General features: G+C 42.1%; 1 protein-coding gene across 1 annotated transcript in view; it reads right to left on the reverse strand.

The window, feature by feature from the left end:
- SLC4A4 (solute carrier family 4 member 4) overlaps positions 1 to 15,013 on the reverse strand; it is a 198,358-nt gene that overhangs the window by 68,170 nt on the left and 115,175 nt on the right. The window contains exon 7 of the mRNA XM_067297497.1: positions 9,917 to 9,993. Coding sequence (XP_067153598.1) covers positions 9,917 to 9,993 — 77 coding nt within the window. The remainder of the gene's footprint in view (positions 1 to 9,916; positions 9,994 to 15,013) is intronic.

A 15,013-nucleotide genomic window follows, 5' to 3' on the forward strand; every position in this document is an offset into this window, starting at 1 on the left:
GTGGAACTGAGTGAGCAAAGCAAACACCACTGGCATGAAAAACTGAGAACGCTATGCATTTGGCAAAAATCAAAATGATCATTTCTGAGCTTTTGTTTAAAAGCCCAAGAAGGCAGCTTTTGGCAGTCCCACTCCGGAACAGCAAAGCTACCACAGCTACCCCATCCAGTGGGTAACATGTTCATCCCCTTTTCATTTTCTTTATGCCCTTCATCATTTTACAAATCTCTCTCTTCTTCCCCTTGAGTCACATTTTTTCAAGCTGAAGATACCTAGATTACTCAGTGTTTCCAGTGGACAGTCCATTCCAGAACCATCTTTTTCACCCTACCATGTACCATTTCTAGGTTCACAATATTCAACACTGCAGAAATAAAAAAAGCCAGTGCTGGGTGCGGGAACAATGAGGAGGGGAGGAATCCACGAGAAGGGCAGGGTATGATTTTGCTGCAGCCATGCTGTTCCACATGACCACAGAGAGAGCTAATCAGCATATTTTGACTCTTTGCAAGGTAGAGATCTTACTCAAACTCACTGAACGCAGCTACTCCCCCCAAAGTGTGGCAAAAGGTGGGCATTAAAAATAAACACTGATCATACAGATTACCGTTGCAAACCTAACTGCCTACCCTGGGTGTATTACTAAAAGACGACTTAATATTCCCTGATCACAGGGAAAAGGGATCCCGTTCCCCAAACCCGTTTGCCATCCAAGCCAAGCGCGGCACGCAGAGTCCTCCAGAGTGCCAGACAGCAGCCGCCTGCATAATATTTCACTTGCAGGGTTCCCATATCTGAGCGCAGACACATAGTGCTTTAACACTTAAGAAAGACTAATTCCTCCAGGAATTTGAATCTCTCTCCCTCTCTTTCTCTCAGTATTTCTGTATCTATCCACATATATGTTTAAGGTTACCTACCCATAAGTCATCCCATGAACGCTTACTCAAAGGGATACCTGTAATGTTCTGTGTTTTGTCTATGTACAGAAGCCCATTACCCAGGAATGCTTGAGATGTGCACTGCTGATAACCTAAAAACAAAACTGCTCTCTGCATAAAAAAAAGGCCAAAGAAAATGAAATTCCAGTTAACTAAACCTCCTAGAAACATCTCCTTTCCTTGAGAAAGGTGGTAGTGAGCTGTACCAGAAGACAGTCATTTTCATTTGAGTTCCATGGAGTAAAAGTAGGTCATCCAGGCTGACAGATCTAGAAATTAGGAATCTCTGCTGGTGATTGCAGAGATTAGGAGATGCTGTTCAAACAGTAAAAGCAACACATCATCCTCACCATTAATCAATGGACTTCTTTCCAAACATTGGGGACCACCAGCTCCCCCCCTCCCCGCAGTGGTCCCCCCAGGAAGGGCAGGAGGGTTTCTCTCAACCAGGCCAATTTCTTTTTTAACTTCAGAGCTGGCTTTGGCCCAGATTTCCTGTTGATATGGAAACACCAGTTTGAATAAACACTGCACACACCACAACAAATAAGAACGGGTTTGTGTCTCTCTTTGACTAAATATTCCAGCTGACCACATTCATTCAGAGCCTTTTTTTTTGTCCTATATACAAGTCCTTTGCAACCAGAGTTAACGCCAGGCCACTACGTTCCCCTTATATCGATGTATATTCATGTTGGATATGCTATTGCATCAGCTCAGCAATAATGGGTCCCTGACAAACACTTTCCCAGATTTTCTTTAAATGTCTCCTTTATTTCTCATCTCAGGCATTAAAAATGCCCTAGTGATTCAGTCTTTCAGCGCTGCCAAGGACATTCGAACAAAGCCTGACCCAAGGATCTCTCACAGGACTAGGACCGCGAGCGGTACCAGGAGTGGGCAAGGGCACACCATTCCCAGCTTCCTACAGTCCACTCGCAGCACGACAGTAACGGGGCTGACAACGGCCGTACTTTGGATCTTCTAAATAACTTCTGTTCACAGCTCTGCCCTGTGAGCAGTAAAAAAAAAAATTTACAACATTACTTTCAAAGTATTAAGAGTATACGAATCGAGCTAACTTACAAGCCGTGCTCTGACACCATACACAAAAATACACGTCCTATGCACTGTGCAGAGAGTGAAAAACTTGTTCTGCCTAAAGATTGCTCAAATGAAGAGATGCTCTTTTTGCTGAGGATGGAAATGGGAACTCAGGCGATTTGAGAGCTTTGCGCTGCTTCCCACACAACTCCAAGCAAATTGTCTATCCTCTCTTTCCTCCCAATAGAGCAACAAGACATTAATCTGGCTGCAGGTGTACTGTGGTTCGGGAATCCTCACACGGCATCAGCAAAGGTAAAATCGAAGGTATGTTGCCAGATAAGAACTCATCCCAAATATGGCTTGAGCAACAATAAACACAGCCAAGGCCACTAATACATCCATGGAGTAGTCATGTGAGGACACTTTTATAAACCTCTACTTTCAGCATGCCTGTCCCTTACCTGCACCAGGCTAGTGCAAATTTTCCTGCCTCATGGGCCAGGTACTGTCAAGCTCAGTATGATGGGAGAGATGCATCCAATCAGCCCAACACAGGCAATTAGTTAAAATGTACATATACGAATGCGCACAGACGCACCACACAGGTTGGCTGCGTGTCCTGTCAAAAGCACGTGCTTCTTCTAGTCAAACACTGCTGTGCACCAGATTAGGTTAAACCACAAGATTATATTTGTTTGACAGCTCAAGAAACCTTCTTTAGGTCTTTGATTCTGCTGTTATTCAACATGGTGTTAGTAAAAGACTTCTCGAAAACAGCTCAGCCCTCAAGAGCTTCGGGAATTACCCTGCCATTAGAGGTACTAGTCTTTCAGATTTCACATTGCTGTATCTGGCAATACAGAGTTCAGCGCCCGGGAAAGAATACAAAGCTACAGCACTGATTTATTAATTGGGAAATAGAAAAGAAAAAGAAATTGTCCAAAAGTACCACTGCTTCTGCTTGTTTATCTAGCTGCAAATGACCAGTATATTAACTGCAGCCAGAATCACATAAAATAAGGTAAATGGAGGCAAAACACCTCTCTATGCTGCTGCCTCGTGAAGAAGAGTTCTGCCAAGACTAATACAATGGAATGTAACACACCTCCTCTTCCTTAATTATCCTTTACAGATTGCCAAAATATCAAACAAACAATCTGAAAAACCACCCCATCATAAAACAGCAAAACCTAAACTGTGTGTCCTTTACTGAAGTTATTTATCCTTAGTGTCAGGTTCCATTAGAATGGTTTGAGGCAGGGCCTGGCATCTTCTGAAAGACACTCTGGATGCTGAACCAGCGCCTTTCGCAATCTAAACGAAATGAATCAAGTCATCATTCTCAGGGCGGAAAGGGGCCGATTCATGCAAATTAACTAAGGAACTAATTTTAATATTCATAAACAATACACTCATAACCACACAGAGCTGTTTGGGTGCTTCGTGCTGCTGAGAGACATTAGGCTGGCTGGAGGCATGAATCGAGCCCTTTATTCAGCTCCAGGACAAGCTTCCCACAGGCGCTGCAGGCAGAAAGGGAAAAACGTTCTTGGGAGCTCCTGGTTATTTCAGTTGTTGCACCTCCGGTAACGAGACATGTTTACTGAGCGTGGCGGTACGAACAGGAATAAAATCTTCTTCCTCTCTTCTCCTCCTCCCCCACACCCCTCCCAGATTTGCCTCTTGTAGGGATTACTAAATACCCTGGTACTTTTTTTTAATCCTATGAGCTCAGCTAAGGACCTGACAGGCAAAGGGCTTTGTAACACGTCGGTATCCTCGGCGGACCCCAATGCTCTAAAATAACAATTTAAGAGTAAATCAAGACTGAATGTGTCTCAGAGACAATACACATACTCTTGCTCTACCAGAAAACCCGGGCCCGCTGCTGCCTGCGGATGCCATTCTGCAATTGGTTCTACGCAGGGGGTCAGGAAAGGTGAGCAGAGTGCTCTGCTCGGGGTTTAAAGGTAACTGAGCAGATAGTACTGTGCTGTACCTGATGACAGCAGTTATTTTCTGCTAGAGAGTTACAGGTACTCCTTTTCCTGTGTTTCACTTATGACAAGAGAAAGAATCAGAGGTAGACAGCAGGAGAGAGAAGCAAGAAGACCCAGCAGAGCTGGACACAGCAAACGAGCCTGACACTTTCCACAACTCAGGCATGGTACAAAGAAGTCTGGTTTGATATTACCCCACCATGCCAACAACATACCATTAGTGCAAAGCTTTGATGTCCATGCGCTATGTTTTCACTTACAGTAACTAAATCTGCATTAGCAGAAGAAACAATAAAACATTGCCACATGAATTTCCCTTTCAATATACCATCAATTATAAGTACCAGTGTAGCAGAGCAGCCACTACAGGCAGTTGAGGTAGGTGGGCACTGTGTTATGTGTCTGGCAGGCACACATAAGGTCTGAATCAATATTATCGATGCAACTTTTGTAAGAGGTAATCCACAGCTAAAGATTTCCTGCAAATTCTGCATTTTGGTAATTGTCCTTCCTTTTGTTGTTTCAGCTTTAAAATCATTTGCTTTCCAAGAATTAAGGGGGAAAAAAAGAATAACGTAACACTTTGAATTTAGCAGACATGCTTACCTTACAAATAACCTAGGGTTTTATTTCAGATTTCCATACCATTTTAAGATTTGGTACTATCTTATTCTGATGGTAATATTATTTCATGCAGCCTCAAATATAAGGAAAAGAACTACACAAACAGAATGAAAATGTTCTTAGTTCATCATTCTTCAAGAAGCAATCCAGCCTTTGATAAAGTTGCTAATCTAATTGCTTATCACATGTCCATAAAACACTTTGTGTCAGAGGGGAAAGAGAAAATTAAGAAACGGACATAGAAATTATGGCAAGAATTGTGGGGTTTTTTTGGTTTTTGTTTTTTTTTAATGAACAATGATACACTGAAGTTGCTTTCAGAAGATCGGATGACAGTAAAAAGTGCAATGATCCTAAAATTATCAAAGGACAGGCCAACCACATAGGTCCTAAATAGCATAGCAGTATAACAGGGTTGGCTGCAGAGCACTTGGGGTTATACATTCATACCCTTTGCAAAACCCTCAACGTGTTTGCTGTCTGTGCTCTTTCTTAACCTTTCAGCCCATGAGCCCTTTCCCTTTTCCTCGCTAACTGACAGCTCTTTGCTCTGCCAGTTTGGGAATGGGCAACACTTGCTTGGCTGATCCTTTGGAAAGAGGCTGAGCATCCTCTGTCCTTCCTTCACTCCAGCCTCTTCCAAGAGAGATCCTAAGTTCATTTTCTTTGTCTCTGACATGAGTTTAATGGTTATGCCAGTAAGAAGATTAACTCTGAAAAGTGTATTAAGAAGGCAAAGAGTATGAGAAAAACAAAACAACAGAAAATCAAAGTAAATCCAAAGTAAGCATAGAACAATCCCTACACTAAGGGCAGGGCAAACAACCTCATGAGGCTTAACACAGGTACATCCGAGTGCTATGTATGATTTTAATAAAATAATGTCTCATGTTATTACCACTTGCTGCACTCATATCAGTGTGTTGTGAGACCACAGTAAACATTTTCTTTCTATGTCTCTGTCCTCAGCCCTACCAGTCTTCCCGCTTGTCTTTGTACCCTCTGAGAAAGCCACTAAGATGAATGGGGCATCTAACTGGGCCGGCACCTGTGTAGTGAAGCAAAGCCTAGGTCCTCATTTCAGAGGTCTTCATAAAGAAAGCTTAGGGTTATGTCTTTTGTCTCTTCCCTTGATCATTTATTGTTCTTCTCTCACAGGAGGAGGGCAATATAATTGCCACCACCTCCAGCCTGTATTTGCCTTTGCACACAGGCATTGTTCCTGATCCTCCCCAAGGATGCTGCAGGGCAAGACAAAACAGGCCTTGCAAACCTCAAGGAAGGCAGCCTCAAGGAGGCTTCTCTGATAGACCTTCAAAAAAACCCCAGATACACCTGGTGCTCTCTAGTATGCTGCACTGCAGTGTCCTGGGAGAGATTCCAAGCAGTGTTTAAGCCTCTGTGTTCTCCTGCAACAGAAGGGCTCTCCTCACCCAGATGCTGCCCCAGCATAGGTCCCTGAAGGCATGAATGCATCTCACCTAGCTCGAGGCTCTTAACAGATCCGTCTACATTAGGGGTGCTGCTTCTGCAGACAGCAAAGGCCCATCTGAAACCTGAATCGAATCTGCAAGGCGAGCTCTCTGCAGGGACTCCAAAATAAGTTCAGGAGACCAGGCAGGCACCTTGGGAAAAAAGAAAGAAAAAAAAGGCCACCTCCAAGCAGCCATACCCAGGTGACCACTCTCAAGCCTTGCTGCCGGTAACAGGCAAGCTCCAAAAGGAGAGAGAAGTGGCCAAGCGTATTAGGGAACATGCCAACGCATTCCACTCCTCCGCAGAGAGCTTCCCCCCGAGTGTCCTCTTCTGATCTTTTCCAGGCTTCTTTTGTTCACTCCAGACTTAAAGTTCATCCTTAAAATTCCCCAGTTGTTAGGAATATGGAATTAAACGGAACAATTCCATTTTTGACAATTACAGTCCCCCCTTTGTAAATTCATATCTCTATGGTAAAATTCATCTGATCACTCTCCTCTGTCTTTGCTGTCTGCAGAGGACTAAGCCTCTTCCTCCCAGCTTGGGAGGTCCACACCGGAAACAAATGCCCCATGAGTGGCGAAGCAATTGCAATTCACCTGAGATCTGCTCCACCTTTGGCTCCATAGAGAATGATTCCAAACAAACATTTCAAAGGCATACCAGGATCATATGACTGGCGACAGAATTTTTCAACTCAGACCTGACAGCATTCTGGGGAAAGGAGTAGGGAAATCACAGGTGGATGCTCAGGACCAGGATCAGCCTGCATTTCCAAACAGACACGAGGGAACTGTTGCTAAGCAGAGACAAAGCATCCCATGATGCAGAAGGTTTAAAATCACTGCGGTAGAAGGCTGGTACTTGGACAAGAAGATTCTCACATGTAGGCCGAAGGGTACTGAAAAAAATGGCTGCTTCAAACTACTGTGGCCACTTCCAGCTAGATGAGTGTCCAGTGTTTACCGACAGGAACCAGGCAGGGTTTACAGAACAAGAGCTGTTCCAATATAGGGTCCAGTGTCTCTCTCCAGGATGTCCTGTGGGTGGCCAGATCACAAAATCCACTCTACCGACCTCAGAAAAGGGAGGGTTGGAGGTCCTAATGCAATCGCAAAGCGCTTCCCACCAGCCCTTCTCCATAAAGACAGACAGAAAGGGAGAAGGAGAGAGAAAGAGAAACAAAAAAAGAAAAGGGAAATATCTCCTGAGGAGCACTTTTCACAGTTTGAAGTGAGACTTTCCAGAGCCTTTGCTTTAATTTTACCCAGGTGTCTTTCTGCTTAATAAGAACCTACTGAAACACACATAAAAAGTATTCTGGTTACAAGCTCACTACATTGTTAATTGCACCACTCCTGTTAGCATAAAAGGTCATAATACTGAAAATGAGGATGTGGGTAGGCAGCAAAAATGCCAAAGATATATAAAAGTTTGTTCAAAGCCTTGCTTCATTTAACACACACATACACAATACTCTATATTTGCAAAAAAGTGATTGATGAAAGAGCTCAGGTCCCATTCCTGCTCCAAGCAACTGTTATAAACTAACTTCAGCCTGTCATAGTTTGAAGACATGCTGGCCTCTAATACGCACAAATAAATAAAAAATGGAATAGCCTCTTTTCTTCAGCAGACTCATATCTCACTATATGGCCTCATTAACTGTCAGACTTCCAGATGGGATACCAAAATAATGAAAGCCAGCCACTCTGCTGTCAAGGCAAGAAAATCTGTTCTCCTTCCAGCTCCCGTTGTCACAACACCATGAATTATTCCCTTGTCTCCTGTACTGCACACTGAGTTCTGCTCAAGAAAGTTGCCAGCCATCATCACAATTTCGCAGATTTTAATCAAGACACAACTTGCAGTCAATCAGTAACTAAAATTGAGATCTAAGGTGATTTCTCAGGCCAGCTTTGAAACACTTACAGTACAAGGGTTCCACTGGCCAAAGTCCATCAGCCAGACACTGGCTAATTAACTAAACAGCTTTTTGGAACAAGTTAGTTTAAAAGTAACGGTTTTCACTATAAATAGTCAAGCATTATCTATATCGAACGTTAAAAACTGTAGCACACTTCCAGACTGGATTTATTAACACAGATCACTATTAGCACTACTGAAAAATCTATTTTTAGCCTTGACTCAACACAAAAAGTCTATTACCTGGATGTGTTTAATATGTCCACAGAAATTTCAGCAGGAGAGACAACTGAGAACGTTTGTACTGCAGAGATCTAAAGAGCCTGCTGCAATATTTACATCTAGTTTTCTACTACTCTGCCTATAACATCCCAATTACAGTGTGATTAAAAATGTAATGTGCAGCAGCCTTTCCAGTGAAAAGGTTGTCTTAAAGTCCTATTCCTTCCCCACGTATATCTGCATACAATACTGGAAACAGATATTTTTGGGGAAAAAAATTATATAGATGCATGCTACAACTTTGAATGACACTGGGGTCAACGTGAAACACTGTCTGCACCCTTTCTCTTTCTGTTAAAGTATTTTCTTGAATAATTAAACTAGATACTAGAGGGGAAATTTTTTTTTTTATTTCTGTCATATTTATTTTGCACATTCAGCATTATGATGTTTATTTTCTTATCAGCCGTCTCCTCCTTTTGCATGGATTTATCACATACCAAATGGGAAGATAATGCATTTATATTTTTTAGAAGAGGGAAGTAACAGTAGCATAAATCACATGCCAAGAGACGGAGAAAGGACAGAGGGAGCAGACTGAAGAATAGTTTTACCACATTTAATTACTCTGAACTTTTTTTTCTACACGGATGACATTGCTGTGTCGCTATACAGCAGAGTTGCACTTAAAGATTGCAACCAGCTATCATTTGAAGGATTAGAGTCATTCTCAACTGGCCAGTATACACTGTGTTACCCAAATAATTTTCCAAAGTAACTCCCATTTGCATTGAAAATAACCATGGGACTAAAGAACACTGAAGGACAGAAAAAAAGATGCTCTGAAAGAAACAGTCGTGTTTTGAGAATAACCCCCTTTTTAAAACCAAGATAAAGAGTTTTTGCAACTTGCACAGAAACCTCATTCAGACACTAGAGTAAAAATAAACTCACTCCTACCCCTCAGACTCAAACTTTCAGAAATGGTGAGAGCACACACAAAGAAAGCCCGTGCGATATACCATAAGCATTGCCCTGTTCTGAGAAATTAGTCAAATTCATGGCAACTGGTAAGAAAGAGCTCATTTCTTTGGGCACTACAGGCCAATTTCAACTTAACTTTATAATTCATCTTCACTTTGAAGCTGTTCTTCTGCTGTCACCTTTTATTAAAGTTGCATTTCTGAAGTGATGCACAGTTGCACAGGGCGAGGTAACATCTTTTATTAGGACACCTGATGTAGGGGGGACACATTCCCTTAAATGCTCCTGCTCCATCCCATCTCCCTTGTGAATGCATGTCGTGGAGTGCTGCACAACCGCAGCTACTGCACAGTGCCATGGGGCCCCAGTTGAAACAAAGACCCTGTTTTTAGCAGGAAGAGGATCAGAAAATATATCAAAAGCTGGATGTTGTGCATTCCCTTCTCACTGGTATCAGCAGGTTACCAGGCAGCTTCTGTACATGGCAGAACTTGCTTCAGACTTTGTGAGTTTAACCTGCTTCTTTGGAGGCTGATGCTTAGGAAGTGAAGGATCCAGTAACAGGACTCTGAAAAACTTAACTCACCCTGCTTGCCCATTGCATCTGCTTCGGTCTGACAGTACAAAGGCTCCCTCTCCAAACATCCAGCTTCTAAATGTATACACCATCAAGGGAAGTCCAAATGTGCAGCTTACCTGATCTTTCTCAGGCTTGTCAGAGATGTCATTCAAACTTGAGGAGGTCAGGTTTCTGTGAGTCATGGCTGGACTGCCTGTAAGAACAACGTCAACACCAATTAGAAGACCTGTTTCAATCCTGTAAGAAGAACACAGAGGCTCAGGCTACAGCAACACCTTTCCTTGCACAAGGGAGGTTCACATGGGCAATGTGAGACCCTGACAGGCTGCTTTCTCTAACTTCACGTGGCACATAGGATAGAAAGATGCTAATGGTTCATCATTTCTGATCCACAGCATTCCTGCAACCTTTAGGACAGCAATAAAGTCTAAGACCTTTCATAATTCCTGGCTGTGGGAAAAAACAAACCAGCAACTGGCTGCTGAGGCTGATGCTGCTGGGTCACCCAGGGACCCGGTTACAAACCCATTCTGCAATAGAGCAGTGGGACCCTCATGGTCACTGCTACCTCTGAACCATTCCTCTTAGCTCTCCTACACAGCCAGTATCTGCCCTACGGTCCTCAGCCTACAAGACTGGGTATGCAGCTCATGCAATGAGGAAGCTTGGCAGGTCGTGGTCTTCCAAAACAGCCAATTCTATTTAATAAGAATCTACCTTTCTACAAGCAATCTTGTTAATTAAATCCATGAACCCTAGGGGTTTACTGAGCAAAACGACACGTGCACCGAATTGGTAGGCCTAAAGTCAACAATTCCTGACACCAGATACTCTGGAGAGACAAAGAAAAGCACAGAGGCAAACAGAGGAAATAGGTAACCTCCGTTTCCCTTTCAAAGATCAACTATTCATCTCTAAGCCCGACACAATGACATTCAAGCACTGGAAAACAGCTAGACAGGAGCTGCATGCTCCCTTATGGACTACTTTTCCTACTTATTCTTATGTAGACTGAAGTAGAACTGAAGTAGAATTACATGAAAATAGTTCTAAAGAACTTGGAAAAAAATCATGATTTCAGAATTCACTTCTACAATCCCACTAAAAGCCTTTATAGTTAAAACTGAAGAAACCAGAAATAGCCATAATCAGAAGAAAGAAAAATCAAAAGAATAGCAAAAGAAGAATCAAAAAGAAAAATCAAAAGAATAGCAAAAAAGGGGACTGCTGGGATGGATACAATATTCTAAACCCCAGCAATCAGCATGCATTTTCTTTTGTTCTGAAATTTTTCCATCCCTTCTCGCCCACTCTTGTTGGAACCAGAAGCAGAACAACAGGAGCTGTTATCACAGAGTTTCTGACCATGAACATAACTGGAAAGAGAGAAAATACTCAAGAAAGCTGGCACAGAGGCATTTCCCAACTTCTGAGGTATTTCTAGGTTAGGATGTTTCAAGACAACATTGATGAAACTTATGGTTAGATATTCATATAATGAAAGGCCAAATCGTCAGTGTTCATCAGCTCCCAGTGAAAACAAATCTGGTCTCTCTATACAGGACACAAGTCTACTACTGAGGTCTTCAGAATATCTCCATTAATGTTTTTGCTCAGTCATTCCAATGCTGCTGAATATCCACAGCTCATGTTATAACATAAGTCATCTTTTATGAACTGATGAATACCACCATTTAAAAACAACAGTACCCCACTATGCATACTGAGCAAAAGAAGGAGTAGTGAGAAGACGATTTGGACACCCAGTGTTGGATTTTCTTTCCAATACGTTCAGTGTATGTGGAGGTAGACCTACAGTATTCTTTGTTATAAGACACTGAATCACAATATACATGCCGTGTGTTACCACCACATCCAGGAAAGAAAAGCACAGCAAAAGCAAAGCCCAGTTCGATATTCTAAAAGGGGGATCCAGCTTCTCCTACCACCCGTTGTCATTCTGAACCAGATGCGAGACTCACCTAGCTCTATGAAGTTTTTACAAAAATGTCTACTCATGGAACGAGAAATGCCACTTGTAAGACTGGTTCAAGATACATATAATCTTAACCAGTCTCCCATTTAATTATTAGCAAGCCAGACTTCACAATGTTTATAAATTTTGATCGATGTGTTTGATGTGAAACCTGTAGGTAGGAGATACACAATGCATAAATAAAACAGGAAAAAAGTGATCAAATGTGCTAGCATCTATTACTCAATGTACATATTACTTTGCTTTTCTAAAAAGGTGTTCATAACACCTTCTGTGTTATGAACTAATATTTAAGAAATATTTGGTAAAGAGCACAGATGGAAAAAATCAAAATAAAAACAGATTCTTGGAATCTTTAAGTCCATTATTAAAAAAAAATCCCTAGGTTTTAATGTATTGTGCAATTAATTATCTTTTAAAGATTGCAAAGAAACTGCCAATTCTGGGAAATCTTTGACAAGTATATAATGAACTCATGGATTAAAATTAAAGATTGAAGTTCTGTGCAGAGAAACACATGGGTGTTTTGCAAATCTGAGCCAATAAAATCAAACCAAGAGACAGGGAAGCACTTTTTTTTTTTTTTTTAATGTGAAGCTTGTTCACACTGATAATTGCTTTCATGCAGCTCAGTGAGTCAAAGCAAAGCTTCTATCAGTTGACCTGAGTGCTACTGAGTGAGAGAAATGAAACAAAAAAGCATTCAGCAGAGTTAAACAGATCTGGAGAAGTTCAGAGACCTGCAGAGATGGGAACAGTTGTGGGCTGGTCTCAGAGCTGCATATCCCACACTGCCCATCTGCATGAGGCTGATAAACAACTCGCACAAACCAGTGTATCTGATGCAGAGAGAAAGAGAGCATTGCAGAGCTACATTTTCTCTTGTTCAAATCTTAGTTTGATACTTCCGAGCCCTGATACTGGCTAATGTCTCCCACTGAGAAGAAACTAAGCAGGGCTTCCAAAAAGTTTTGGGGAAAGTGTAGAAAACATTAATGGTTTTATTTTATACCGTTGTTTACTTCCATTTTAATGCATTTTATTCAGAAGAGCTGCACTACGTAGCTGTAGAGAAAGGCATCTGCTGAAGGTCTGTCTTCATTTTCTGCAGACTGCTTTGGTGGTTGTCCAAATTTCTAGGTCCAGTTCTGGAGTAAACAGACCATAGCGAGGGTCCATAGCTTTCAAAGCTGATACTTTTCCAGGTTACAAGTTTGTTTGCTTTGTTTATGAGACATCCCAGACTGAATGTTCCTTAGGAGATAATTACCTTTCTTTCTAGAGGAAGTGGCTAATGACTTTATCACCTCTTGGTAACAGCCTCTTCTGCCTCACAGATGCCAATTACCTTTTCTCTCCATTTCCTGACCTGATCAACATAACCTAATCAAACTCAGAGCAACTATTCTCAATGCATACTCTGCTTGAGGTTTCCCATTTCTGTTCCAGATGTGAGGAGACAGATGTGCCAAAAAGCTTGTCTGTTTTTTTCCAGTTGTATCCACTGAGCTAATAAAGATACTACACTTCCCTACAAACACGACCTTGCCTATACTCTTAAGCCATCACAGCTACAGCAACACTACCGCTACAGGGCTGAACAAGGACAAATGTATGAAGCCTAGAAGCGAGGGACACCAGGCAAAACGCTGTTTGTACAACATGATGCAGGAACCTCAGGGTGCAGGGCTCTAAAGAAACTCTTTTTGTCAGTTAGAAAGCTTTGGATCATGAGTTTCCCCCTCTTTCCCATAAATCCCTAGCCAGCAATACAGCATTGCTCTGATGTACTCTCTAAACAAACTGCCTTGAAAGTGTTGTGTGATAGTGCTCTTATTTCAAGCACTGACAGAGCTCTTAGCAGGCAGAAGGACATGACCCTAGGGAGAAAGCCAAACTCGGCACCTGGGCTTGTTTCTGAGAGTTAACCCCATAAAGAGGTGTGAGCACTTTACCATAACTCTAGCTCCACTGCTAACAGCCATTTACCAGAGTCAGAGACCAGGTTCAGAAAGTCTCCTGACCACTTTGCAAGGAAACATCACTAACCTCAACACATTTGCTTCAACCTGCATACTCCCGCAAGCACTACTCAGCCAATTCCACCTGCCATTGGCTAAACTCAGTAGCCAAGGCTACCGACCGCAAATAGAGGGGTGAATACAGGTGGCCCCTTACGCACAGGGACACCTGCCAACCTTGGTTTCCAGGGTTTACTGCAGGGCATTTATCTGCACTTTATGAACTTCTTTTCACAGAGGTCTGCTGCCTCCTCTGCCATCATGTCATGCTGCCCCCTGTAACTTTGCCCACACTACAGAGGACTGTACAGCACAAACAACTCTATGATTTTCCAAAAATAACTGCCTGTAAGAGAAATCCCCTCTATTTTGAAAATACTACAGGGCATTAGAGCCTGTAAACTCTACCTCCAGCACACAATAAAAAATAGTCATGCAAGTCTCCCATACTGGAAGTTAGGAAGTAATGGGTACAAAAAATTCCAAACAAAAAATAAACGGGATTCTCCATTTTCAAGGAAATCACAATCCCTTCGTCTGTATCTATGAAGACTAAGTTTTGGGACAAAACTTAGGCATGGTGTGACCAGGAAGTGCCAAGGCTTACCTATTCAGGGCCTTTAATCATGACACTATATTTAACAAGTGAGATCAAAGCCTTTCCTCCTCGCTTCACTTGGCACAGCACACAGACCTTATTCACTCCGCTCTTCAGTCATCAGAGTGGCCTTGCATTAAGAGATCGGAGTACCAAAAGTCTAAAAAGTGGTCTTTGTTCTTTGGAGGTAGAAAGTGTCTCATAAGCCTGACTTACACAGAGCTTTTGGGTTAAGGATGATTCATATTAAATTCTCAAATCATATTTGATTCATTTGATTCATTTTTTCATATTCGATTTGAAATATTTCATATTTTCATATTTGATTCATTCAATTTTACACTTAATGTAGACAGCCAAAATCTTCTGAGGGTGCAGTGTGACTGCTTTCTCCTCAAGTTTGGTGTCTGTGCATATCATCTTCAGAAGAAGCTTTACAAGGTCCTCAAGTATACTTCTCCTACTCTGTACTGTCTTTGATGGTCTTTAAAACACCGACTAGAAACTACACCTACCACCTTTAAGCAGCTTTGCTGACCTGAGAAACTTGACAGTGCCCCCACTTATATTCAAAATTATCTCCACATCCCTGAATGTA

This window comes from Apteryx mantelli, chromosome 5 (assembly GCF_036417845.1).
Source record: "Apteryx mantelli isolate bAptMan1 chromosome 5, bAptMan1.hap1, whole genome shotgun sequence".
Classification (NCBI taxonomy): domain Eukaryota; kingdom Metazoa; phylum Chordata; class Aves; order Apterygiformes; family Apterygidae; genus Apteryx; species Apteryx mantelli.